Consider the following 27445-nt stretch of genomic DNA (forward strand, 5'->3'; position numbering starts at 1 on the left):
TGATAGTTATGAATTGGTAGGAATGCCATGTGTAATTAGGGATTAGGAAGAACCAATTGTTCTCATGCAGCTTCATTCGATTACTTTCGACGATTAAATGGTTAATAAGATTAAGTCGAGTTGGGGTGGAATCAATCCCCCTCTAACTCCTTATCATAGAATCAACGTAGCATTCCCTTAGTTGTTCTGATAGTTGACTAGTGCATCTTGTGGGTAGTTGCATCGTAGTCTAGTTGCCTTTTAAATAAATCTCTCATTAGACTTTAGAGTTAGAATACTTATACTTAGAGAACATTAACATGCGGAAGGACTAGGAGTGGAACGAATCACTCTACTCCACTATATCTCATAGGATTGAGAGTAGAATTCTTTGATAAAACATAGGCACATAAGAATAGTGTGTAGTTTTACTTTCGTATAGAGTTTCATCGCTTTATTTTGTAGGTAAGACTATTCAAATTTTATGTTTTATCACCTCTCCTTCGTCCCCTCGGATCAACCTCTTGACTGTCCCCTGATGACTGTTCCTCGCTATCACTTGATCGCCGCAAACTTCATGCATCCTTGTTGGGGTGGGAAACCTGATCACCTGATAATACGTGGATGGTACCGCCTTCATCTCATGAATCCACCGCCTCCCAAGGATGGCATTGTACTGTGAATTTGTGTTTATCACCTTGAATCGAGAGAACATTGTCACTGGTCCCGTGGTTACTTGCAGCAGGAGCTCCCCTAGAGGCTCGGTCATACTTCCGTTGAACCCGTACAAGTTCGTCTGCGAAGACCTCAACTGTCTCCTATCTATCTTCATCTCTTCCATCGTCCCTACGAACAACAAGTCCACTGCGCTGCCGCAATCAATTAACACCCTCTTCACCATGTAATTCCCCATTGCTACTGTGATTACCAATGCATCCTTATGCGGGGAGTCGACCGTCTTCAAGTCCGCGTCAGTAAACACTATACTTACTTTTTCGGTCACGGACCATGGGGCGGGCCGCGAGTAACCTGACTCTTCGTTAACCTGTTGTATGCTAGCCATCCGCCGTATCCTATCTCTGTGAGCATTGTGACTCAAGATCTCCCCACTAAATATGACATTTATGGTACCCAGTATTCTCCCTTGGTTTGGCGTTTGCTCCTCTTTCCCTTTCTCTTTGGTGAACTCTTTCAGTAGCCCCTTCCCTATCATTCTTTGTACTAGCCATTTGAGGGCGTAGCATTCATTCATCTCATAGTTCTGTATCTGATGATATGTAGAGTACTGCTTACTCGGCATTTCGTCTGGTTTGCTCCGCGGACCTTCATAGCCCTGCAAATTCTAAATCAGCGGCAACAGTTCACTCAACGGCTGGTCTACCGGCGTTGGCTCCATTTCTCGATAAGGCTTCCGTTCTCTATTTTCCCTCCGGATTTCATTTCTCCCTCTTTTTGGCCGCGAAGTGTAACCCGATATCCGCTGCTTCCTCTATCTGATGCTTCGTATCTTCCGCGGACCTCGCTTCGCTCCAAAGATAACATGGCCTTCCCCGACCTCCTCGTTTCTTTCTGCATTGTATCCTCAGACCTTATATATTTTTCCACCCTTGGATACAAATCCTATAGTGTTGCGATCTCATTCTTAGCCACGGATTCGTGCACCCTATAGTTCCCGGGAGTAGGCCCCTCTCAAATGCAATTACTGCAGTCCTTTCATCCAAGTTTTCCACCTTCAGTGTCTCCGCCTTGAATCTGCATAAGAATTCTCTTACTGACTCCGCAGTCCGCTGTCTTACGTTGAACAGGGCCGCGATATCCACTACTCGCCTTTTCTGGTGTATGAAGTGGTCCACGAAAGCTTGCTCTAACTTAAGGAAGTTGTTTATACTCTTCAAAGGCAACCGATAGTACCAATCCAAGGCTCCCCCCTTCAAGCTTATGGGGAACATCATACACCGCAGTCCATCGTATCTGGGTTCCTGCCACAGCGGCATCTGCTACCGGAAGTGGTGGATGTGGTCCGCTGGGTCTCCTGTCCCATCATACCTCTCAAATCTGGGCTGGTTGAACCACTTTGGGACCTTTGCCCTCCAAATTGCATCCGCCAACGAGTTGCGGTTCAATCCCGCCACTACTTGGTTCGCCGTTCCGCTTATGGCCTTCGCTTGTTACAACCTTGCTTTCAAATCATTGGCGATCATCTCCTTCACCTGCTCCACTGTGAGTCCCGGCACCCCGTTCTCCCCCAAGTGGGACCTCCCCTCCTCCTCTCTCTCCGTCTCTGACACCTCCCTTTCCGATTCCTCTATAGTCTCCCTCTCCCTCCGCAGTCCATCATTCTCTTCTTTCAGCCTCGCTACTTCCTCCTTCAACTGTCTCATTTCTTCTGATGTCGACGCGGCCATCTCTTCTCTTCCTTGCTCTCCCCCATCATCCCCCACTGATTCCGCCTCATCCTCCACGACCGCCACCTTCCTTAGTCTTCCCACACCTCTTTTTGCCATATCTACTAATGCTTAGCTCTCATTCCCCACAGACGGTGCCAAATGTTGGATCTCAAACATTGTTACATACAACCCTTCCTTGTCACTCTCTTTTTCTCGCCTTTAGAAAAAACCCTCTTCTCTCTCTCTATCACTGTTCTTTTTATACTCCCTTTCTCACACCGCAGCTGTCCACCTGTCCTTCAATCCATTGCTTCCTGGCTTCCCACGTGTAGGGTTTTTACTATACCTTGGTGTTCCGCGATACGCTCCTCTACTCCCGCGTCATCTGCTTATCTTGAATCGGTCCCACCCTTCACAGGGATCTACTACTCCCCGACTCCTGCTACTGCAGCTAGTATCGGCCACTTGGACCTTTGATCTTCTATGTCGCGGACCCTACCACTACACATGTTTTGTTTGATATTAGTTAGTTCCTTTTTAGGTGTGTATACTGGGGGATACACATACAATCTATTAGGGTAGGTGCTGCATTAGAAAGGAACAATAGATTCTCTGTGTGCACTAGTAATTATTTGTCTCATTGTGCTTTGGCTTAAAAAAAATAAAAAACATTTGGATCTCGGGACGAGATTCGTTTTAGGTGTGTATATTGTAAAACCTCATTTTTTTTTATTTATCTAATTAAGTGTGGTATTATTATTTATTGATATAATTTTTGGAAATTTCGAAAATATAGAAAATAGAAATTTTGGTTTAGCAAAACTAGAACTCTAGGATAGTTATCAAGGATAACTCACGTAGCTAACTTTTTCTTTCTCTCCCACGTTTTCAAAACAAAAGAAAAGCCCTACTAAAAAAGAAGGAGAAAATAAAAGAGAAGAAGAAAAGAGAAAAGGGGAATGCAAAGTATTGGGCTCCCCACACTATTGATATTCATAGTTGTTTACATCTTGTAGATTTAATAAGGTGAGTTATATTTCTTTCTTTTTTTGTTTCCATAGAAATAAGATATGTTGTTTGTTATGTGTGATCATATGGATTGTATATTGGGAGTATAAAACCATTAATGAACTGTATAGAGTTTTGTGAAGAAGATGAACAGTTACTAGTAAATATCATTCCAGAAAACTTGTCTGCGCAATATTTTAATTCTATTTAGATGGAGATCTTCCCTTACTCGGATGTCTCTCAAATTTAATCCATAGTTACCTGATATATTTAACTCTGACATATATAAATTTTCGACAGATCCAACAGTGGAGTTTCTGTCAAGGTACGCATAAGCGTGACTGGTTGTAGTATATACTACGCCAGAAAACTGCACTGCGCAGTCATAGGTTTAGGCATAGATGAAGGATGATCACAAATTGGATCTTCCTCAAATTTGATCTGCATATTTACAACAAACATGAGTCATACCCATTAATATTGTAAAGCAATCCGACGGTGGGATGTCAATCGAGGCATTGAAATACGAGAATATTGATTTTGGATAAAGTTGTGAATGAATGGAAAACGGTTAATCTATTGAATGGATTGTTGTTTATGATCATTATTCATGATTTGCTACTGCCTGAAATTAGTATATTTACATAAAAAGTGTAACCTTGGTTTATTTGAATAGAAACATGGTAATTGATTGAGCTTGTGCAAACTGTCGCTCTTAGGAGTGTGTTATAAGAAATATTGCGTGGAAAGTATTGTTGATCATGGAAATTTATTTTGTTTTGTATAACCTATATACTATATGGATGTGAAATCATTAGAAAAATTATGACAATATTAGAATATGATGGACATTTCCCATACTAATGATATGATGATTACGCATTCCATCTCTAGGAGATGTGACATGAATGCGGGTTGGATATATTTGATATTTTGACGCATTCCATTCTTGTGAGATGTGACATAAATGTGGGTTTGGATATGTTTTATGATGCATTCCATCATTGTGAGATGTGACATATATGCGGGATTAAAATTTATAACAAGGCTCCATCTTTAGAGGAGGAACTAAATGTCTTTTGACTCACTAAGAGATGTGATGTAAACCTTGGATAAGTAGATTCATATGATATTTTATAACGCATTCTGTAACGCCCGTATTTAAAATACGTATTTAGTTATTAATTTATTAATTAAATTCTTTATTTAAAAATTCGCTGGATTGGATTTGGATATGTGGGCCTAGTTTATGGGCCCGAGTCTGTGTTGGGCTTGGGTTTCAAACCCAAGTATATAATCACATTGTTCTAGAGAATAGGGTTTTTTGAGAATAAAAAAATAATAAAAATGGAGGCAGAGATAGAAACTTGTTTGCTCGAGCATTGGGCCCTTGCCGATTCGGACTAGGAGGAGGAATTATTAAATAATTAATACAAAGTGAGTAGCTATTTTTGCTATCTCACCAAATTTATGGTTTTTCGTGTATCGGTGTATACCGTCTAAGATTTCTTCCTAGTGATATTGCTTATTATCTTGTTTAATTCTACGTTGTGCATGTCGTATTATTAAAATTCATTAAATATCAAAAATTGTGTTTGAACCGTCGAACTGTGATAATGTGTGGTGGTGGCTATATTATTTTGGAACTGTTATTTGAGTTATTTGTTGGTTGAGGTCGGGGGGGGTTAAGTGTTTGATATGGGATGTTAGTCGGTGGGATAGGGTGGCTGTTGGAAGCCTCGCGGAAGTCGTTAATGGCGTCAGCCCCGCAGAAATCGTGCTGCATAGTTTTAGCGTTTTGTTTGGTTTTGGGTTTTAAACTCCTATTGTTATGAAGTGTTGGGCATATGGTATTTGATTGTAAATGGGTTGATTTGATGAGGTGGGTTTAGAATCGGTTGTGAGGAGTTGTTCAAGCTCTGACGGTGCATCAATGGCGTCGCCTTCGCGTTTTAATTTTGAACCCTTGTGGTTGTGTTGTTGTTCTTTGTTGGTTTGAGGTTGGGTAGTGATGTCGGATTAAAGGTTGGATTTGGTGGGGGCTGTTGAAAGCTTGAAGCAAGCCATTAATCGCGGTCCGAAATTCTTTCCAGATCTAGTTTTGGTGAAATCTAGCTTTAAGCATTTGAGGTTGTTACCTTTGTTAAAGTTGGTTGGTTTAGGAGGGGGAGTCAAACCGATGTGATGAAGTGGGAGGAGGAGGAGAACCCGGTGGTGGCTGGTCTGGTGGAAGGGATGATCGAGGTTTAGATCCGGTGCTCCCAGTCGCACCTATCCTAACTCTAATTCGATTGGGCCTTGGGCCTTGGTTAGTTTTCTTTGGGCCGGTTTCAGTTCAAATTTTTTAGGCCGAACCCATTTGTGTTTCGAGCCAGTTCAGTTGAAGTTTTTGGGCCTAAACACTAGTTAGTTATTGGGCCGGATTAATCCTTTGTTTCGGACCAGTTTAGTTTAAGTTGTGGACCAGTTTTAGTTTAAGTGTTGGGCCGGTTTCAGTTAAATTCTCCTGGCCGAACCCATTGGTGTTTTGAGCTAGTTTCTAATTTTGGTTTTTGGGCTGGTCATATAACTTAAAATACATCTAATTGGGTCTTTAAATGTTTAAACTTTTGGGGCCGGGTTTTAAGGTTTGGGCTTGGCCAGTTGGGTCCGAACCATTTCCTTAGTCATGAGCCCTTGAGCCATGCACCTTTGCCCTTAGCCATGAACCATGGCTATGACTCTGAACCTGTTGAACATGGAAATGACAGTTTGACTTCGACCATGATGTGTTGACTTTGACCATTGATCTTTGACTTTGATCGTTGACTGTGGAATGTTGACTTTTTCCAGTTTTTTCACATGTTTAAGAATACGGACAAATGTAGTAATAAAATATTGTCGAACAATGTATAACCTTGTTTGTCATTATCTAATTAAGATTTGACGTAAGTAGTGTGTAAAGCATATAAATATTGGCATGTAACTAGAGGGGAATTCTGATAATAAGAATTTGATATATATGTTTTTATGAGTAATAAATTATATACGGACTTAGATTCATGGACTTTGATTGTGGACTGTGGACTGTTTAATTGTGCTACAATGCTGTAAATTGTATATGTTTTTATGTTGTAAATTGTATGGACAAATCAAATGCTAAAATGCTGTGGAAGCTTGTATAAATTTGGTTGTCATTATCTAATTAAGATTTGATGTTGATATTGTGACATTATATAATATATTGGGATATATATATTAAATGCAATAGTTTTGGAGAAATAAATGTATAAACGCTCCATTATTTTATCTGTGAGATGCTAGTAGAGTATTTGTGGATATTTCCCACGGGAGTGTGGCGTAGTGCAATAATATATTGACACGTGAAAGAATGAAAGTGGTTATAAGATATAATTGAGATATTTATAAATATTGTGGCTTAGTGCAATAAGGTATTTGACCTGCACGGGATATAGTGGAATTATTATGAGTCATAAATGTATGACACTTGAATAAATTACATAACGAAAATCCTAAAACCTGACTACCACAACTCATGTGATTTGCCCTGTGTGGGCGTATGTGATATGATTGGCCCTTGTGTAGGGTGTATATATAAGATGTTGATTGACCCATGTGTTGGGCAATTGTAGCCGAATAGTGGCTTGATTATTCCGTTCGCAAAATTAGAACGAGACGCGCGATATTTTATGCCGAATAGTGGCAGTACTTACATAATGGCTTTCGTGTGAGGGTTACCTGGTGTGCGACATCCCGCCCAGGGTAGTTACGCACGAAGTGGTTCGTTATGTGAGCGGAGGCATGTGGATGTACATGTTCGGCATTGGGAAGCGATTGTGGTAGCCAGGGAAACTAGGTAAGACATAGATACGACGTAATTTTAGGGACACACAAAGAAAGCCTTAATTAATATAATTATGGTAATATGTTGGTTAATGATATATCTTTAGATAGATAATTGTATATAGTTTGGCAGAAGGGTGGGTCAAACTAATTACTTGTGCAGAGACGACTCACTCTGTAATTGAGCATGAAATGAGGTAAGTATGGAATATGCTTGGCTAGTTATAATTTAGTTAGAACCTAAGACGCCTCGTGGAGGAACTAAATGCCTTTTTATTATGCGTATGGTTTGTTGTGTGGTTGTTGGAAGTTAAGGCGCCTCAGTGGAGGAACTACCTGCCTTACCTATTGTAGTTAAGAATGTCGTATTAGTTGTTGGGAGTTAAGGCGCCTCGGTGGAAGAACTAACTGCCTTATGGATTGTGTATGTATATGTATAAATATATGTTGTATTTTAGAGCTACTCACACCAGCATTTTTATAATGCTGACCCGATTTGCATGTTTGCTTATCGAGTGTGTTCATTAAATGAACACACTCGATAAGTCTTGATAGGTTTAGAGTTGAAGAAGGTTGGTTGCTGCTTGTGGTTGGCGTTAGCGTCACTTTTTCAAGATAGGTTTTGTTTTCCCTTGAGGTGATATAGATTTTCAGTCTAGACAATGTTTTTGTATTTTCATTTGTAATTTTAATTAAAGAGTTATTGAAAGGAGAGTTGTAACCTAATCTTATTTGTGAAGTTTTGTAATGAAGAGGACTTTTGTTAAATGTTAAATTCTTATTGGTTTTTAATTATCCGCATATTTAAACTGTTTATGGGTTTTTGGAAGTTGAGAGTGCGTCACACCTCGGAGATCGCAGAGTCGGGAACAAATATTGTTTTTCCGAATTCTATCGAAATTCGGAGTGTGACACATTCCATCCTTGTGAGATGTGCATAAATGCGGGATTAAAATTTATGACAAGGTTCCATCTTTTAGGAGAGGAACTAAATGTCTTTTGCCTCACTAAGAGATGTGACGTAACCCTTGGTTATGTGAATTTACATGATATTGGTATTTCATGAGTTCAAAGTGCAGAAATGGGAAATGGTCCTTTTAGGAAATATAAAAGATGTCTAAGATAATTTAATAAATCATGGGGGGAGGGGGTCTTAATTAAAAAGTGTATTAATAATTTATATAATACTTGAGACATTATTTTTATATTTTATTGTTATCATTGAATTAACTCTGTTTTGTAGGAGGGTGGGCTACCTAATCCTTATTGCAGGGATGAAGCCCACTCTAGACTGTTAGACGCTAAGGTACTATATACTTCTTAAAGTTATTATTTAGATAGTTGGTTATAATGTTATATTAAATTTTATGTATTATATTGGTATGTGCTACATGGATTGCACGTTAAGAGAAACTAAGTTAGTTGGTGACAAGGGATCGATGTCTCTAACGTAGCCGAATGTTGTCGACGTGGTATACGTAACTTATTGGCGATAATGTGTATTGTTATGAACTATCATGAGCATTGCATTTAGGGCACTCATACCAGCATTTGTAATGCTGACTCCAGTTTGCTTTGCATTCGGGGCTATGTTTCTTATGGAACCTAGACCCTTCGCAGGAACCGTAGCAGTAGTAGCTGTTTGAGTTGGAAAATCGGGGAGCTACAGTTGGAGTAGCTGGCTTTGCTTATGAGCTGTTTTTCTTTAGAGATTCTACCTTTTTGATTGTATGTTGGATTTTGAGTTAATAAGTTGAGACGTTCTCGTTTATCTTTATTTCAGTGTGACGTTCTTCGACATATCAAGATGATTGTAATTTGGAGATTATTCATTTTGGATTTATGTAAGTATTCTTATTTCAATATTTGTTTTTTGCTGTAATTAAATGCATGTTTTTCATAAAGGTATGATCTCGGTTCACGCCTCGGGATTTATAGGATTTGGATGACATGGAAATAGAATAAATATATATTTGTTGTTGATTCAGATTCTACGAAAAATCAGGGTGTGACAAACATTCTCAATGTTGCAAATATTGTATCAAGTCATACCCGGCAGTTTTGTCCACTTATTGCAAGCATCTCTTCTTGTGCCGAACCAATAAAATCACCCTTGCTGAGGCATGGTAACCCACGGTCCACCATCAAGTGCGCCGTGTTTATTATCCCATTCATACGAAATCGCGCATGCAGCAAGATAACCCTTCACGTACAAGCTAACAGAACGAATCTACGTTTTACTTTTCATCTCCAGATCATAGGCCATGAAAGTCAACCTCAAAGCTCCACTTACTCACCGAACCAAATTTACAACACAAAAATCTCCTCATTTTCGTTCTTATTGGAACCGTTATAGCCATTATCTTCTTCACATTCCTAACAATTAGCACTTAATACCCAACTCATATTTTCCATCTTAAAAATACCAAATGAGCTCATCAAGTCGACTACAATGGGATCAGAACTCAGTGAATTTGGGTGCCAATGGGTGTGAAAAGTAAAGGGAAGAAGTGTTTTCTTGGAAGTCACGTAGTTGATTGGTTAATTGCGCAAGGGGATAGTGTGACTGCTGTCGATAATTTCCTTACTAGAAGGAAAACAAATGTTATGGTATGCATCATTTGGGGAATCTAAGATTTGAACGTAATAGACATGATGTTGTTGAACCTTTGTTTTTGGAAGTTGATTAGACCTATCATCTAATTAGGGGTGATGAAATCTGGCGAAATGGATAATTAACTTTCGAAAGCGGTAAAACTAAACTGTCTATTAAAATTTGTTCTCTAGCAGTAACAGTCATCCGCCCATCATATAGACCACCAAAGATAGATCGTAACACTAAAGACATACGAATACCATACACTTGAGGTTGACGACGCTACTTCCGATCATTGATTAGACAGCAATAATGCACGTCATCTAGCATTTTCAGGCCTCTCTCCTGCATTAACTCCAAACTCGTTGTAGACATCAATATACATAAGTAAATCGTGAATTTTTCAGCATAAAGAATCCAATCAAATTCTAGCACCATGAGACTTTCTTTCAATGATGCACTTTTGAAGAAAAGCCAATGGAAAACTAAGAGTGCGAGTGGGTAACTTTTTTGTTGAGCCTAACTACAATCCATATTGGACGTGAAAGCCACTTTTAATAGTTTTGGCACTTTACTTCGTTGTTTAATAAATATATATGTATTTCTCTAGCATCCACCTTTGTAGTAGTTGACCTGTTCCTTTCCACTGGTGTCAAGATGATCCCCAGCTACACTCCTCCCTTTCCTCTAAATCATCCAAATATTTCCTTTCAAGCAATGGAAAACTTAGTTAGAAAGTTTCAATACCCTCAAGCAAAGAAACGCCAAGGACAGATCAACGTCTCTTTCCTTCCCTTCAGTAAATTTGAAGCATCAACCTCTGTTTATTCCACTTGAAGGTCCTATTCAACCACTGCATAATTTAACGAAAACTAAAATGGAGAAACACCCGCTAAGGATGGTGTTACTATGTTTTCTCATCCTGTGCCTTGGCCTGATCGCGTCTTCGGCATGTATTGCCTCCGAACTCAAGAGACCAAAGGTAAGGTTGGTCTTCATGGTGCGTCATAGCATAGCCTATTTAGAATTTACTTCATAACTAACCAAGAAACGATATATATCCCTGATATTTGCAGGATAAGGATGTAAAATTTGATGGAAAACTATGTCATCTGCCTCAGAACCCCGCATTTATATTGGGAGTCTGCGCTTGTGTCTGTCTTTTAACTGCTCAGATCATTGGAAACACAGTGATTGCCATGCCATTTTGCTCTAGAGGAAACAAAATCTTTGATTGGAAACAAAGGGTACCTAGATGTCTTCTGCTTCTATCTTGGTAGGTTACTAATCCATTTTCAAGTGCATAAAATTAACACCGCTACCCGTCAAAAGATCACATTGGTCACTATGAAACTGCCACAAAGTCACCTAACAAGTGAAACTTCTTAAACAGGGCATAACCCCATACTAATGACAGTCTCATACTTCTTTAGTCATTTCTCTACAGTCTACACGTTACTTCTGCAATAATATAAGTATATTATACAACAACGAAATCATGTGAAACCTAAACTAATTCAATTTTGATAGGATCAGCTTTGGCACTGCAGCTACATTATTAAGTGTGGCTACAAGTATGAACCAAATGCAACCTTATGGCAAAGGATGGTTGGATGGAGAATGCTACATAGTGAGAGATGGTGTTTACATTGTTGCTGCTGCTTTAATTTTCACCACAGTGATGTTCATACTGGGATCAATCATGGCTACCAGAACAAGGATTTCCAAATAACATAATGTAGAGGAGACAAAGGCTGTGCAGCTTACTCTTAACAAAAGAAGAGGTACAGGGATTAAGGGAGTTGGAACAGGAAAGAAAAAGCAGGTCAGAAACTCACTCAACATACTTTTCCATATTTTTGTCTGGACTCACCTTCAGCAAGGTATTAGAGGAATTGTTATGCAGTCTGTAATCGATCTCCAAGAGCCGCCCTTTTGCTCACAAGAAAAGAAAAAAGAAAAGCAGAAAGTATTGTGCAGTACACTTGAGTAAAAAAAAGGATGCACAAACCGGGACTAACCTGCAAAGTTATAGAAGAATAATTGGATGGTGACATTCGATATGTTCTTCCAGACCACGGTCAGCTAGCAGCGCAAAATTCTCAGTTTACTAACATCCTTCATATCAAACCAATGAAGAAAACTGACTATTTTTCGCTTTTATGAATATATCTGAACAAAGGGAGTTTTTGAGAGGAAGGGGGAGATGGCTGCACCTTTTTTATCAGGATGGTGGACCTTCATATATATATAACTGATGACTTATTGGCACTATTTTTGTTACCTATTGCAGTTACAACCAAATTAAGATTTTAGAAAAAGTTTTAAAACCTAATGTAAATCCTTAAGTGTTTTGGCCTTTAAGCTACAAAACAACATAAATGAGAATAAGCATCTATTCAAATCATATCCTTGTCTCTGTAAGGTAAAAATACCATCTCTTACATTTACGGCACCCTACCATGTTCTCTGCATTTAGCGCAAATCTTCTTCTGCTACAGTGTGTAATTCAATGACACTTTATACCAGTGTTCTAAGAGACGCTAAGTGGTAGTCGGACGATGGGAGACCACCTAGCACCTACGGCTTCTAGACGGGCTAGGCGGGTTTATTTGTTTATTTATTTATTTTTTATATAAAAATATATACATGTAGGTATAGTGTAATAGTTTAAATGTGGATATATATGAAAAATGAAAAATGAAACTTTACAGACTTCTTAAATGCATGTTAGTGAAATGTGAATAAAGCATGTCTCATGATTCAAACAAATAGGAATAAGAGTTTCCAAACCAAACACGTTTCATAATTGACATAGATAAAAAGATGGAAATATCAAATATTCCACTATTTCTCTAACTCTTCTTGTCCATATCTCTCCAAATTGGGCTTGTAACTTAAATTTTTAAGTCTGCCTTTTGTTTTGGACAGACCTCTTAAATGAAAAAATAAAAATAAAAATAAAAAATGAGCAAGTCCAGCCCCACCGAGGCTGATTAATCAGCCCGCCTGGGCCTGTCTAATCAGACCACCGATTTGCTCACCAATTATAGGCCTAAAGAGTTTGGCTAGGCACGCCAAGCACCTAGAAGGCCGCCTAAGCCGTTTTTTAGAAAATTGCTTTGTACTCTTCTTTTACCATCCCCTAATCTTTGCCTCTGTAAAATTTGTACGGTTGTACCTATATGCAGAGAACACGGTTGTACCTATTTTAGAAGACGTCTTGGATTCAGTGTTCTCTAAATAGCTCAGAATTAAATCTTGGCCAAGTTGTGATTGAGACAAACAAAGTTATGCTCTGTATAATAGAAAATTACAAAATTATAACTTTACTTCTTAATTAACTAATGGGGATGGTTATATGAACTCCACCTTATAGTCTAGGAAACACGGATACGGACACGCGACACGGATACGACACGACACGGATACGCGGACACATCATTTTTCAAAAATATAGGACACGGATACGTCACGGACACGTTTGAATAAAATATATATAAATATTATATAATTGAGCATTTTTCACCAAATTCAAATTAAAATGACAATTCTACTTCATAAAATGACCAATTCAAACACATTAAGCAACAACTTACATGTACAAGTATATAACACTGCAAGCAACTTACATGTATAAGGTTTTAAAAGGAAGTTCCCTTTTTTCGCAGATTAAAATTAGTTAGTCAGGTACCACTTAATCACTTCATCTTTCTTCTCTTGCGTCTCTTCTTATCTTGGATTTTATTTCACTTGTTTTTTTTTTGAAGTTCCAAATTTTTTTTGTGAGATTACTATTCTGGCGTGTCCCCCACATGTCGGAAATTAAAAAAAATAATTATAAAATCGGATACTCCAAATCGCATATCCGATACGTATCAGACGCGTATCGGGGCGTATCCGTGGCGGACACGTATCGGACACCAATACTTCACCCTTACAGACGTATCGGTGCTTCATAGCTTATAGTGACTCCAAAGTTACTCCACTCTTAAAAGTAGACTAACAAGATGGATTGAGGGCTAATTTTTTGTGGAGATATACATCACATGATGAAGAACACCCTCACAAAAAATCAGCTCAATTGAATATACTTAACCTTGTTAAACATTGTACCGATATTAAAAAAATATGGGCTGTTGGATAAATTTATAACATTATAAACGGTTTTTTATGAGGTTGTACATCTTCAAATGAATTTATTTTTTGTGAGGATGATCTCTATTGTGTGGAGAACATCTCCACAAAAATCAGCTCCTAATTCATTGTATTTAGTGGTGGAGTCACTTTGGAGTCAATTTAAGAAGAGTTCATATAACCATCCCTTTAACTAATATAAAGCACTTGGCGTAATTGCTAAACAGAAAATTACAGCACAACTACTTTAAGAACTTTAAAGTTGGATATAGGAGATCATGGCAAGTAAATATCAAAACCTCGAATTTCAGAGAAATAAGATGTCTGTGTTCAGAAACAAAAGAATCCGCGTCTTTCATCTAATCATTCTCAGAAGGTAGGCTGAACAATGTACATATACTAAATAATGCTAAATACAAAAATTATAAAGACAGCAAGAGGCACAAAGAAGAATATATCATGGCATAACTGTTTAAGCCACGAAGAAAAAGTCATCTGATCATTAGTAGCTATTTTCTTAGTTCAACCGTAGCATTTTCGCTTTTCTTTTCTTCTCTTTACAGGAAAAAGTGTGGTTGTGTCAAAATATAGACAAAAAGGAAATCCACAAGTGCCCCAAACCAAAAAGTAACAAAAGAGGTCAATACCTATTCACTGGACAAGCTTCAAATGTTAACGCGTGCGTGCGATCCTGCTCATTTGTCCATGTTGGTAACTGGCCAGTCAAAAAACTTGCAACCTTGTAGTGAGGGTGGCAAATATGTCTGCGACAATGAAGAAGAAGGGTGGTGGGGAGGATAAATGTAGCCCTTCCCATAGTCAAAGTCCTTCATTAGCTTTGTTGGTGCATTCCTCAGATGAAGAGGCACGCCCTCGTTCTGTCCGATGGATTCCTTCACTGCCTTCTGTGCTGCTTGGAGAGCCTCGTACACAGCAATGGACTTGGGAGCTAACGCCAAGTACACAACGCATTGAGCTAAATTCACATTGCACTCTGGCATACCCAAAAAATGGCAAGCCTGATAGCAAGCCACAGCTTGACAGAGTGCGTTTGGATCACCCAATCCTACATCTTCACTAGCAAACCTAACAAGCCTTCGAGCAATGTAAAGGGGGTGCTCCCCTCCTTCCAACATTCTCGCCAGCCAGTAAATAGAAGCATTAGCATCACTTCCTCGCAATGATTTGTGGAGTGCACTAATGAGGTTATAGTGCTCTTCTCCAGCTCGATCGTAGGCAAGATGTTTACATTGGAGAGCTTCCTTAGCATCATCAAGTGTGACAACAGCGGCCAATGAACCAACCCCATTTTCCCCACTTCCCAAACCGTTAAAAGGCACAAGACTACTATTATCAAAAGTTACATCTTCAGTCTGAAAAGATACCAAAGTTCCTTTATCCTTGGAACTCAATTCACGAGCTGCAGCAGTAGTTGCAGCAATCTCCAAAGCATTTAAAGCTACTCTAGCATCCCCGTCAGAATTCAACGACAAAAAATCAAAAACATCGTCCTCCACCACCACACCAAACATCCCAACACTCTTCCTCAATCCTTTCTCCCCGTCATCAACCGCTCGCCTAAGCAACCTCCCAATAATTTCAGGCTCCAAAGAGTTAAGTTTAAGCACTCTACAGCGCGATAATAACGGAGTAATCAAATGAAACGATGGGTTCTCAGTAGTTGCACCAATAAACACAATAGTCCCATCTTCAATAACAGGTAAAAAAGAATCTTGTTGGGACTTATTAAACCTATGAACTTCATCAACAAATAAAACAGTCTGTCTATTGTTATTTATTTTCTTTTTTGCTTCTTCAACTACGTCTCTAACATCCTTAACACCAGCAGTTACAGCAGATAAAGATACAAATTTATACGTGGATGAACTGACAATAGCTTTTGCAATGGAAGTCTTACCAGTACCAGGTGGACCCCAGAGAACAATTGAAGGCAGTCTATTACAATCTAAAGACGATCGAAGAATGGCATTCTTACCCAAAATGTGGTCTTGTCCTATTATTTCATCGGCGTTTCTAGGACGCATTCTCTCCGATAACGGCTCATGATGAGGAGGGTTTTGTTGTACTTTGGTGCGTTTGGGGTTTGGGAAAAGGTCTAGTTTTAGTTCTGGGTTTGTGTTGATTGTAGGAGAGAGGGGTTTTCGTTGGGTTTGTGGGGAGAAGAAACGGTTTAGTTTGGGTTGGAAAGATGAGTTTGGGTTTGGAGAGTTGGGTTTTTGATCAAGAATCCATTCGGTGGCTTTGATGGTTGAGTTCCCACCTGTAGCAGCTAATGCTTGTGTTGCTAGTTCTTGAGAGAAACCCATGCTCATTAATTGCTCCAGTTCCATTTCTTTTTCTCATGCAGCAGTCAGTCAGTAGAGGGTTTAGAATAAGTGACAGTGAGATGTGGAGACGTGGAGTTCCAGTTTCTGTGAACTGCTATATACTGACGCTCTTGATATTATTACACCACTAAAATCTGGTTGGGTGCCTCTAAAGTTTTTGCGCTGTTTTTTTTTCTTTTTCAATAAAGAGTTTCTAGGGAGAGGGTTTGGAGCCGTTCGAGTGACCCGAGGCAACTTCTCCCAACACCTATTCCAAAGTACCGATATATATTTCGATAACCAAGTCATATACCGGGATTGTTTTTTGTTTGGGCTTTACCTGTGTTTTGGCCTTTTGGGGTTTTGTTTTAATTTTGCATACTATTTACTTGGTTTGGTCTATAAATTTGTGAAAGCCAACGTCCATTTCTACAACTGAAGCCCATAGTGAATAGAAGCCCATTATTATAAATCAGTAATTGGTCTTAAAAAGTTAAAATTTAAAAGTGCGTTAATTTTGAAGCCCAATTTGTTATCAATTGTGGCGTCCTGAATGTAGTTGGTTAGATACAAAAGCCCAAATCCTAGTTTTTGTTGATAATTGCAAAAGCCTTTTGGTCTCATTGTTTATTTTTTAAAAGCCCAATTTATTTCTAGAACACACTACGTGTCTTTTATGTTGACACTTCACACATGTTATGATAAGCTCAATTGACTTGATGAAATGTTTTCTTATTGCTTCATTTTGTGTAATTCTATGATTGAGATCGGTTAGTTCCACATATTAGCATAATATATTGTTGATTTCAATCTGTTTCCAGCTGATTTTTCCAAATTTCTAAACCGAAAGATATAACACTTCATCAATGATATCAACGTTAAGACAAACTTATTTACTATGAAGTCGTTTAAGATTTATTCCAGTTAAGTAATCAATTACATTAGTTATTCTTTGTTATATTTTCTATTATTGAATTGTTGTATATATTTTGTTTTTAAAATATTGCTTTTCGTATTTTTCTTTTACAGTAGCCAAATATTATTTGATTTAATCGGATTGTATAATTTTCTTAAACAGATGACTCAATTCGACACACTGATCCAATTGTTTGTTATCTGTTAAATAGTTTTTTATGTCAGCCATATTCATGACCACTGAGATCACATGTAAGAGGAGCCCAAGAGGACAACACTTAGAGGAAAAAAGGAAAGGAGAGAGGAGTGGGCCTTGTATGGTATTGGGCCTAATGGATGGGCCCAAGATCATAGGATCTAAGGACTTTGACCTAAAGAGAGGCGGCGATAGGGAAGAAAAGGGAAAAAAGAGGGGAGAGAAAGAGGAGGAGAACTAGGGCACAACTTGATCCTCCGAGAAGGGCTCAGGGGTACGTAGGCAACCCAAATGGGTCTAGCTAATGAGTTCAAATGGTGAGTATGTCTCATCTTCGAGAAGAGACCGAGGTGTGGAGACATAGAAGGTTAAAGGGTATGAATTGGGTTCATACAATGGTGCCGTCTGTGGAGAGTGAACAAGATAAAAAGTTGATGTTCTCTGCCATTTCGTGCTGGTAAAGGAAAAGAGCCCAAACCTCTTATTTCCAATAATGTGCCAATTTACTCCTTCCATGGCTTTCTCTTCTAGATCTAGTTTCAAATACCTTCACCATATCACTATTTACTCGTCACTTAAAATGGAGAAAACCCATTTCGATTTTGTCTCAAAAAAACAAGAGAGAAAAACTCATTTCTCAAATCGACAGTGGATTTCTATCAAACGAGGTCGGTTTTGAATGGGTTAAGGTTTTTGGTGGAGGATAGAAGGATTGTTTAGTCTGGTGATTTGCCTGTTTTTTCTCTTCTCGATGATGATATGGATCGCGAGTTGCAAAGGCAGGAGGCTGAAATGGATCATTTTTATTAAAGTTCAGGGTGAACAGTTGAGGCAATAAATCCTCTTATATTCGACATTCTTTTATCAGAGACACTCGATTTGGTGTCGAGGAAGGTACCAAACTTCGTGGTCGGGTGCTCGCTTTTTGCCTCGCATTCGCTTACTCGCTGGATTCGGTCGCGGTTCGGCTTCGTTACCGAGTCTCACATTTGGACTCCTTTTGTTTTAGTGATGAAAGTGCTTGTATGAGAACATCAGCTGATCGAGCATCTAAATCCAAAGCGTAACCAGGCCGAGTATATCACTGATTCTTCAATTGTTATATTTGGAGAATAAGTATCAATAGCGTTTGACGAAATGCATGGGAGAAGCTGAATTGTATAAAGGAGACAGCCAACCATTGTGTCTATATTCTCGTAACTGCTCTCAATCAATTGTAGGATGATGGTACAGGTTATAAATGTTGGATGCAAAGAAAATGGCCAAAACTAGTGGTTTTATTTGTCTTTTGTCTCACAAATTTGCTCGTGTTAAGGTATGTGCTTACAAGAAAATTTTGGCTGTGTTGATTAAGTGCAAAAAGTTGATTGATATAGGCAAAGTAACCATGATTTCAACCAACAATGAACACCTTGTTTTGATTAATGCTTATTTATCTGCTCATCAAGAAAAAGTAAGCTTTTGATCATTACAATCTTTTTATCTGAGTAGATTTTTAGCTAAGCGATATGATGTCCTATTAGTTGGTCTATGACATGTAAAACTACTATACAGCAAAATGGATATTCATAAATGTGATTATGTTTTTTTACATAAACAAGTTTCCATCATAAATGTGATTATGTTTTTTTACCTAAATGGGTTTCTAGTCGTGTCTTCATACAACTGTGATTGCTAAACTAGTACTGAGAACAAATCATATATCAAGGGATCATGTAAATTCATTATATGAAATGCTTGTGCTCATATCTTCAAGGAATGAAACATATACATGCATGATGTCCGAACTCAACTTGGGGGCAAATTGAGCTGCCCCCAACATCTCCAAGGCAGCGGGGGGGATGAGCCCTTCGCGGACGATGAGGTCCGAATTCAACTTGGGGGCAAACTGAGCTGCCCCCAATATCTCCAAGGCAGTGGGGGTGGGGATGATCCCTTCGCGGATGATGATGTAAGAGTTCAACTTGGGGGCAAACTAAGCTGCCCCCAACATCTCCAAGGCAGCAGGGGGATGAGCCCTTCGCGGGCCCTCGTATCTTAATAAAAATCAAACATGGAGCAGACTGAGCTGTTCCCGAATGTGCAATACGGAAGAGAGCGGAGGAGCTCGAGAAGACCCTTGGCGGATATGTCGCGGAGCTATCCGAATGAGTGCAGGGGGGGATGAGCCCTCCACGGACCCTCGTGTCTGTATCAAATAGGGGGCAAGCTGAGCTGTTCCCGGATGTGCATTACAGAGGAGAGCGGAGGGGTTTGAGAAGACCTAAAATCAATTTGGATGGTATGACCAAGTGTTTGAGTAGAGTGGTGGCTGCATAGGTGATGGGTTGTTTATTTCGGTTTATTAATCATCCCATTTCATATTCTAAAGGTGTGGCATGTACAGGAGTTTATAGATCATTGTTTATGGCTTTTATAGCTAGGGTTTTAGTTTGTACATGGCTATTGTTAAATTTTATTCTTGGCATTGAATACGCATGGGACCTAGTATATTTTGAGTTTGGTAGCCTCGTGTATTAGTATGATATGGAAGAACTACTTATGGCTTGATCCCTGAAAGGGAAACGGCTGTGCCGGGTGGCTTCCCTACGTAGATACCCACCCCGTAGAGTTCTATGTTTATGATGGTTGATTGTTGTTTTACTTCCCAACTATATGTATATGTTAGAGTGTGCTTGGTGTGATATGGGGGATATATTTAATATTGGACCTTTACGTATGTCATTTGGTTACAAATAGGCAGATGCGGGAATTGCACTAAGAGTGAGTTGTATTGTAAGTTAAATATTTATTGCTAGGGGTGTCATTATTCCAAGTTATATTTGCATCCACCCGGTTGCCATATTAGAGATATATTTATTTGTTTAGTTCGCTTACTTGATATTAGTTCGGTACTCTAGTGATCTGGCATTCATCAATCCTTTGTTGATGGGTGTATTTGGAACATGTAGGGTTAGGCGGTTTGGTTGAGGTTGTTCTGGTAACGTGGAGATGTACGTATGCTAGTTGCATTATATAAGTCTATATTAGGGTTTTTGGAGGGTTGTTTGTATATTTATAATTTTGACTTATTCGAGGATTGGTTATTTAACTTAACTGGCATTGGTCGAGATGGTTAAGTAGCTAGTTCTACGAATAAGTATATCTTTAATAGTTGAGTTTACAACTGAGATATGAGGTTTTATATGTGGTTTGGCTGTATCCTTATTAAATTTTCAGGTTATGACAGGTTATTATGTTTATGAAATGTTGGAAATACAGAGGAGACGCTGCCGAAATGTTTCCAGAAAGGTCACATCTTAAGTATATTTGTTTGAGTTTTGAGGCGCTACAGGTCAAGGTATTCTCAGGTATGCTGTCTTCATCGACAGACCCGAGAGGGGGCATATGTGTTAGCCATATTCATGACCACTGAGATCACATGTAGGAGGAGCCCAAAAGGACAACACTTAGAGAAAAAAGGAAAGGAGAGAGGGGTGGGCCTTGTATGGTATTGGGCCCAATGGATGGTCCCAAGATCATAGGATCCAAGGACTTTGACCTAAAGAGAGGAGGTAGTAGGGAAGAAAAGGGAAAAAAGAGGGGGAGAGAAAGGGGAGGAGAACTACGAAACAACTTGATCCTTCGAGAAGGGCTTGGGGGTACGTAGGCAACCCAAATGTGTCTAGCTGATGAGTTCAAATGGTGAGTATGTCTCATCTTCGAGAAGAGACTGAGGTGTGGAGACATAGAAGGCCGGTTAAAGTGTATGAATTGGGTTCATACATTTTTGTTAATGATTTTTCCTTTTTTTATGTTCTTTAGTGGTATCTTTCCATTTGATGTTAGTCTTTGTCACTGTTCTATTTGTGTCTTTGTTATGTGATGCTAATGGTGACTCTTTTTTTCTCCGCAATTGCTTTTGAAAGTTTTATTTTGTCTGTGGTCATTGCTCTCTCACTTAATTACTCGGCCTAAAATGAGGTATACTTTACGCTTTGAATTAAGTTATGGTCTAACCTTTCGATTTTCCGAAGTCGCATTTTTTTTTGCTTGGCTATATTTTTGCAGTTTTGATTTGATTTTCTGTTTCTGTTTCTTTGTTATTTTTTTAGAGGACTCACTGTTGTATAATATCTTGGGTTGGGCTACGTGAAAGATTGAGAGCATCTTGCGTCATGTCTATAATATGCTCTGTTATATTTTTGTTGGAGATATTCTCGTTGAATATTCCATTGGCTTGGATGCATGAAGAAATTGAACCTAGGCTTAAAGGAGGTAGTAATGACTCTATGGTATCCTAATAACCTAGCTATTATGTCTATTTTTTAATCCAAAGTGCATTTTTCCATTCTTAGATGATTATTTATGAGCCAGTTGGAAGTATTGATAAGAATGAGCTTTCTTCAAATGTTGACATCACATTTTAAGGGAAAGAAGGCGCTCAAATTTACGATAAGTTTTGCATTTTTTTTGGAGATATTATTTGTTTACATTGGCTTGGGTTGCATGAAGAAATTGTACCTAGGTTTGTTAATGGAAATAAGGTAATAATGAACCTTGACTTTTAATATGACAAATGTAACATAGATAGTTAGTGCGTCTATGTACTTTATCAGTTATCATTCAAAATCAAGGCAATAAGTAGTCATATAGTTACTAATCGAAGGTTCTAAAACTTCTAAACGAATGAAAATGCATGAACATTCCTCATAAAACTTGGCACAATTTATAATCCAATGGTAACTCCTAAAAAAACTGATAATTCCATGTAACTCTATTATATTCATCATCACTAATGTTGATTAGGTCAGAATCTTCACCAGTTATCACGTCCATTTGTTTGCCTTCATCATCACTTATGTTGATTGTTTCAACATGAGCAATTGATGTTCGCAATTCTCTATTTTCTGTTTCAACATTAGCAAGTGTTGTTCGCAATTCCCTATTTTCTTGTCCAATGTGCATGATATTAACATGTAGGCCTTGATTTATTTCATGAAATTGTTCATTGGCTTCTTCAAGTTGTTTGATTTCCTTTGTAGCTTCTTCATGAATCTGATGTGGATGATTGATTTCGCTCCTTGCTTATTTAAGTTCTATGAAGTTGAAATCTTTGACTTCGAATTTGTACCATTCATGTAGTGACGTGAGAGGGGCTTGTGCAGCTTCATTTTCGGCTTTATTTTGTGTTTCTTGAAGAGTTCCATAGGATGTTTGTAGGGTTGAATCTTCATCTTCATCATATTCGTCACATTCTTCTTTTAATATTCCTTTAAGAATATGAACATCTATTGTTACAGTGGATCCAAATTTGTCACCCTTCACTTTTGTTGTGTCAATTGGTGGTTTATAAATATTTATTTCCATGAGGATTTGATTCAATATTGCTTTCCTTGAAATATGAAAGATTGTATTGTGATCCATATTGCTACATACAAAATTTAAGAAAATTAGTATGTTATCTTATGAATTAAGATGATAAATCATGCTCACGTAATTGTTTGTAGGTTTAATGATGATTGATACCAATCTATGTGATAGTGGTGTAGTTCAATTCAAATAAGTGATATTATATTTTAAAATTCATATTTTTATTTGACAGATGAACAAAAATTTCAGAGTACTAAATATATGCATGTGATAAATAGATTTAGAACAGAGCAATAATCATGAATTCATAGAATAATAAATTTATATGTAACTTTGAAAGTGCATTAGTAGTGTACCTTGGTGTTGAAGATGGGAGATGTAAGTATGTAGGTTGTTTGTGTTACTGATTGATTCTCTAGTATTTATAAGTTAAACTCTTTTGTTTATTTAGAATCTTGTTACTTTGAGTGTTTTATACGGTATAAAGTTATTGTTTTAGTGTGTTTCTTTATTGGTTATATATCTATAGAATAAATTTATCCAAATCATAAGTCTGCAGTGTTTGTTATTTAGAAACATTCTACTTATAGCGTTTTATTTTTTTGGGCGTGTGTTATTGATTGTGATTTTTTTTTTTTGGTTTATCCAAATAATAAATTTAGGTGGTTGGGTCTAAACCATATAATTGCTACTTATCCTTTCGTACTTCTGCCCAATGATGTAATATTTGATTAGGCTATTTATTAATTGTTATTAGAAAAACTATGAGTCTCGAGTTTTACTGCTATTACTGGTGTTTTGGTTGTAAGAGCTATTACGGCTACTAAACCACATGCATTTTTTTTTATGTGTGACTTTAAGTGTTTGTTGTTGTTGTTGGTTTTTGAGGATTTGTGAAAAAAAAACACGTGTTTATATGTTTAACGTAGAAAAAACATTGGAGTTGGAAGTTACCAAAACAAACATTAAAGTTTAGGTGATCCAACAATCATCTTAGGTGCTGATTTGCCTTATTCATAGATTTTGTTCCCCCAATTCTTACTCTTAAGCATTAGGTTGTAAGGAACAACCCATCCATTGTCGATTTCAATAGGGTTTTTATCACCTACCATGGCAGTTTGCTTGTTGTTGCTCTTTGATATCCAACAAAACTTTTTTCATCAAATGCTGTCTCACTAGAAAACTCCTTTAGATACTGTCCAAGTCAGCATACACAATTTAAAAAGCTAATGTACAAAATCTCAAACACAGTAATAAATTGTAGCCTAACTTATTATCCATTCAAAATGAATGCCTAATTTTGTTCATCATGTATGAACAACACACACACAGTAATAAATTGTAGCATAACTTATTATCCAACCAAAATGAATTCCTAACATAACTTATGATCCAATGATAACTAATTCCTAATTTTGTCCACTCAGTTATTAAGTTATGCTCCTTCTTTGAGTAGAAACTATCTTCATTCCAAGTGGTTGTCCTGTTGAAAAATAATATAGAAAAAGTAAATAGATTTCCATTTGTTTTATTTTGAAAGATTAAATTTATAGAAAGTAATAAATTGTTACCTTGAGATCTAAAGTCTTGTAGACTTTTTTGGATAAGGGGGTTCCTTCTGGAGGTTCTGTCATATATTTTTTTCGGTTTTCTATTGTTAGTTTTTCGATAGTAGCTACCTCTAAGTTTGTTTCCTGCATTAATAGAGAAATGGTCCAACTGTGTTAGAAATTTTTATAGTTATTTTTTTAATTAATTGACGTTAGATATGCTGCTTAGTACCTTATCTGTAAGATCTATTGTATTTGACTTGATATCACTATTTTTTTTTTGGTGTTGAAATTTCCATAGATTCCTGCTTTGATACCTGCAGTTGTGTCGAAAACGAAAATTGTTATGTAATAATCATATGTATAAATTATGAATTGACATTTAATGTAGATACATACCTCTTCATCATTGCTCACATGACATGCATACAAAAGAACAAATGTTTTCATGTTATAATTGTTGTTGTTATTGGATTCTTTCATTCGAAAATCGAATTCTTTTCCAACAATGCTTTTCAATATCTTCTTAACAACTTCCTTTCCATTTTTCTAAAATAATTCAAAAAAGAAATGATTAGTGGTTTTCTTAAAGAATTGTAATATATTGTTTTAATTAAAGATGTTTTTACCTGTTTTTCAATTTTATAGAGTTCATCCTCCAAATGTTTGATCATGAATTTTCCTATATTTCCAAATGCAATTGTGGTTGTGTAACTTTCATCATCTGTGATCTCGAGTTTTAATTTGTACATTTTTTTCAAAAGCGAAAGAAAATATTAGCATTTAATTGATCAGAATATATATGTTTTATAATTTTCATACATAATCATACCTTCTAGAATGTTTTGGATATTTTTCACATCTATCACACCAAAGCCTATAGTTGATTTCTTCAAGCTTACTAACGCAATTTTCGCAAGCTTTATAATACCATGGCAATATGTCATCATTTAAAATTTTAGAAACCTTTGCTCTGCACAGGAACAACTTTTCCTGTTTATGAAAAATCAAAATAAATTATATTAACAATATTGTATGATAAAAATTATTTAGCGAAGGATGATAAGTAGTTGTTGTTACCTTTACAGGGTTATCTTGATTTATGATGTCAGTTAAGCTCTGTATCTCGTCCCCTGTTTTTATTTGTTCTAAATCGTTTCCTTCTTCTTCCTGTGCTTCTTCTTTTATTTGTTGCGCTCTGCATGTTTGGAAATTGTTATTACTTTTAGAAAAAGAAAATCAAATAAATTGTATACAATTAATATGAAATTTTGTTATCTTTCCATGATTGATTCAACTTCAGGTATTTGCAAGTTTATATATATTTTTGTTCCAAATGTTGATTGGAGAAAATATCTTGCGATTTTGGTAAAGTTAACCATCATGAATGCAAGAAAATAATATTTTGAAAACAAAGAAGAAGATGATTACCTTTCCAGTTTTGTACTGAAGTTGATGTTACTATTAGCACATAATTTTTGTCCGGTGAATAAATGAAGTCAGTTGGAATCTGAACCATTGTACTACCCTACAATGTGATTCTAAGTATAGTGTTTCTGCATTGAATAGTATGAAGAGTAAGAATCTGTGTAAATAAAAATAAAATTGAACTTCTAAAACATAATATATATAATATATTTGTTATACGTTGTGTCTGCCATGATTATATCTCGTCTTTTCCTTGTATTGCCTCCTCTTATGGTTGATGTTTCAACTGCTTTGACCTTCAGTAGTAGTCCTACGACATCTGCAGTGTATATAAAGTTATTTTCGTAGTTGTTTTGGTTAAAAAAAATCTATAGGATTAATGTAATGTATTACTTGTAAGGATCATGTTTTCTTTGTTTGAGTCAATATCATCTAAAGAAGTGAATGAAAATAGGTTTTGAGGAATCTGCACATCGTGATTGGTGACAACTTTGATTATAGTAGTGTCATTCAACTCGAGTTTTTAATTGTGTGGTGCAACACGGTATTTAGGTGAATTGTCATCAATGTCAAAATTTTCAATATGTAATATTGTATCTGGTTGCATACGCTTTTCAAACGTCTTTGTTAATTTCATCCCATATTTAGCTTGAATTTTGTTGCCCTGTATAATACATACAATATCAATTTTTTTATGAACAACAATTAAATAATAAATAGTCAATCTTGTACTAATTAAACACAAACCTATTTGTCCATATGAAGTACTTCTCTGTGTTTGATAGCTAGGTTTTTAGGATAAAGATCATCCCACTTTCGCACGACCCTAACTTTTAATTTCCAAGTAGTTTTTGAATGGCTGATGGTGTTCAACATATGGTACTGAATTGCCATGTTTGTAACCTTATCAAAAATTGTATAAAAGATTAGAATATTGTAGTGAAGGTATAAATAATTTATTCTCTACAGATTTACATAACCATTGCATATGTTGTTGAATCAATAAGCTTTTTTGTCTAAAAAATATATAAAATATATGAATTGAATATTACCTTGATGGAGGCCAAGATGTTGTATTGAGTTGAGATTTTTGTTTTCTTTGCTCGATTATGAGATTAATAGATATATTAATAACTATGGAAAACATATAGAATTAGAAGCTTAGATAAATTTTTTGTTCAGGTTTTTGTTTATGTCGGGCAAAAGTTAACTCGACACTCCCGATGTGATGGTGCTTCCGAAAGCTCGAAAGAGATAGGGATTGGGGTTTTTGAGGAAGAGAGACTGCACCTGTGTTCTGGCTGCCTATGTACCCAGTGAGGAATCTGGGATCAAGTCTCTTAAGACGTAGTTCAGGAGGCTGTAAAAGCCTCCGTATATATAGCAATTTTCTGCCTTGGCTGACAAGAAAGTGATTCTCAGAGATTGCCTTCCTTGATGAATCCTAGTATGATCCTATCTAAAATAGGATCATTCCCCGAGATTTCATTCTATCCTTGTGCAAGATCTTATCGGATTGCACTAGGATTTCTCACTTCCGCGGATTTGGTTACTGGATCAAAATCATCCGAACGGATTGGATCCATGAACTTGGGCCACCCGGATGGGCCCTGGACCTATTGTGAGCTTTGACAGATTAGAAGACCGGATGATCCAAAAGTGTTTATTTGGATAGCCACTGGACTGGTCTGCCACTGGTCCCACACCCAGTCCATGGTCCGCGTACA

At 37.2% G+C, this 27445-nt stretch overlaps 3 protein-coding genes across 3 annotated transcripts; 1 reads left to right on the forward strand and 2 right to left on the reverse strand.

Moving 5' to 3' along the window:
• Positions 1-454: 454 nt before the first annotated feature.
• On the reverse strand, positions 455-1279 carry LOC147525635 (uncharacterized). Its single transcript, XM_086580161.1, has one exon. It carries the CDS (start codon positions 1277-1279, stop codon positions 455-457), a length of 825 nt encoding a protein of 274 aa, XP_086436287.1.
• Positions 1280-10538: 9259 nt separating this feature from the next.
• On the forward strand, positions 10539-12084 carry LOC147525636 (protein MODIFYING WALL LIGNIN-1-like). Its single transcript, XM_086557079.1, has 3 exons — positions 10539-10795; positions 10890-11089; positions 11344-12084. The coding sequence occupies exons 1-3, from the start codon at positions 10691-10693 to the stop codon at positions 11543-11545; spliced, it is 507 nt and encodes a 168-aa protein (XP_086413205.1). The 5' UTR covers positions 10539-10690; the 3' UTR covers positions 11546-12084.
• A 2199-nt stretch (positions 12085-14283) lies between these two features.
• On the reverse strand, positions 14284-16396 carry LOC147525637 (uncharacterized). Its single transcript, XM_086557086.1, has one exon. The coding sequence runs from the start codon at positions 16299-16301 to the stop codon at positions 14646-14648; it is 1656 nt and encodes a 551-aa protein (XP_086413212.1). The 5' UTR covers positions 16302-16396; the 3' UTR covers positions 14284-14645.
• Between the last annotated feature and the right edge of the window lie 11049 nt (positions 16397-27445).

The sequence above is a fragment of the Coptis chinensis genome, chromosome 1 (assembly GCF_015680905.1).
Source record: "Coptis chinensis isolate HL-2020 chromosome 1, ASM1568090v1, whole genome shotgun sequence".
Taxonomy (NCBI): domain Eukaryota; kingdom Viridiplantae; phylum Streptophyta; class Magnoliopsida; order Ranunculales; family Ranunculaceae; genus Coptis; species Coptis chinensis.

Coding starts and splice junctions, on each gene's coding strand:
- LOC147525635 (XM_086580161.1), bottom strand. CDS start 1,279: ATGCCGAGTAAGCAGTACTCTACATATCATCAGATACAGAACTATGAG.
- LOC147525636 (XM_086557079.1), top strand. CDS start 10,691: ATGGAGAAACACCCGCTAAGGATGGTGTTACTATGTTTTCTCATCCTG. Junction 10,796..10,889: donor CCGAACTCAAGAGACCAAAG/GTAAGGTTGGTC, acceptor TGATATTTGCAG/GATAAGGATGTAAAATTTGA. Junction 11,090..11,343: donor TGTCTTCTGCTTCTATCTTG/GTAGGTTACTAA, acceptor CAATTTTGATAG/GATCAGCTTTGGCACTGCAG.
- LOC147525637 (XM_086557086.1), bottom strand. CDS start 16,301: ATGGAACTGGAGCAATTAATGAGCATGGGTTTCTCTCAAGAACTAGCA.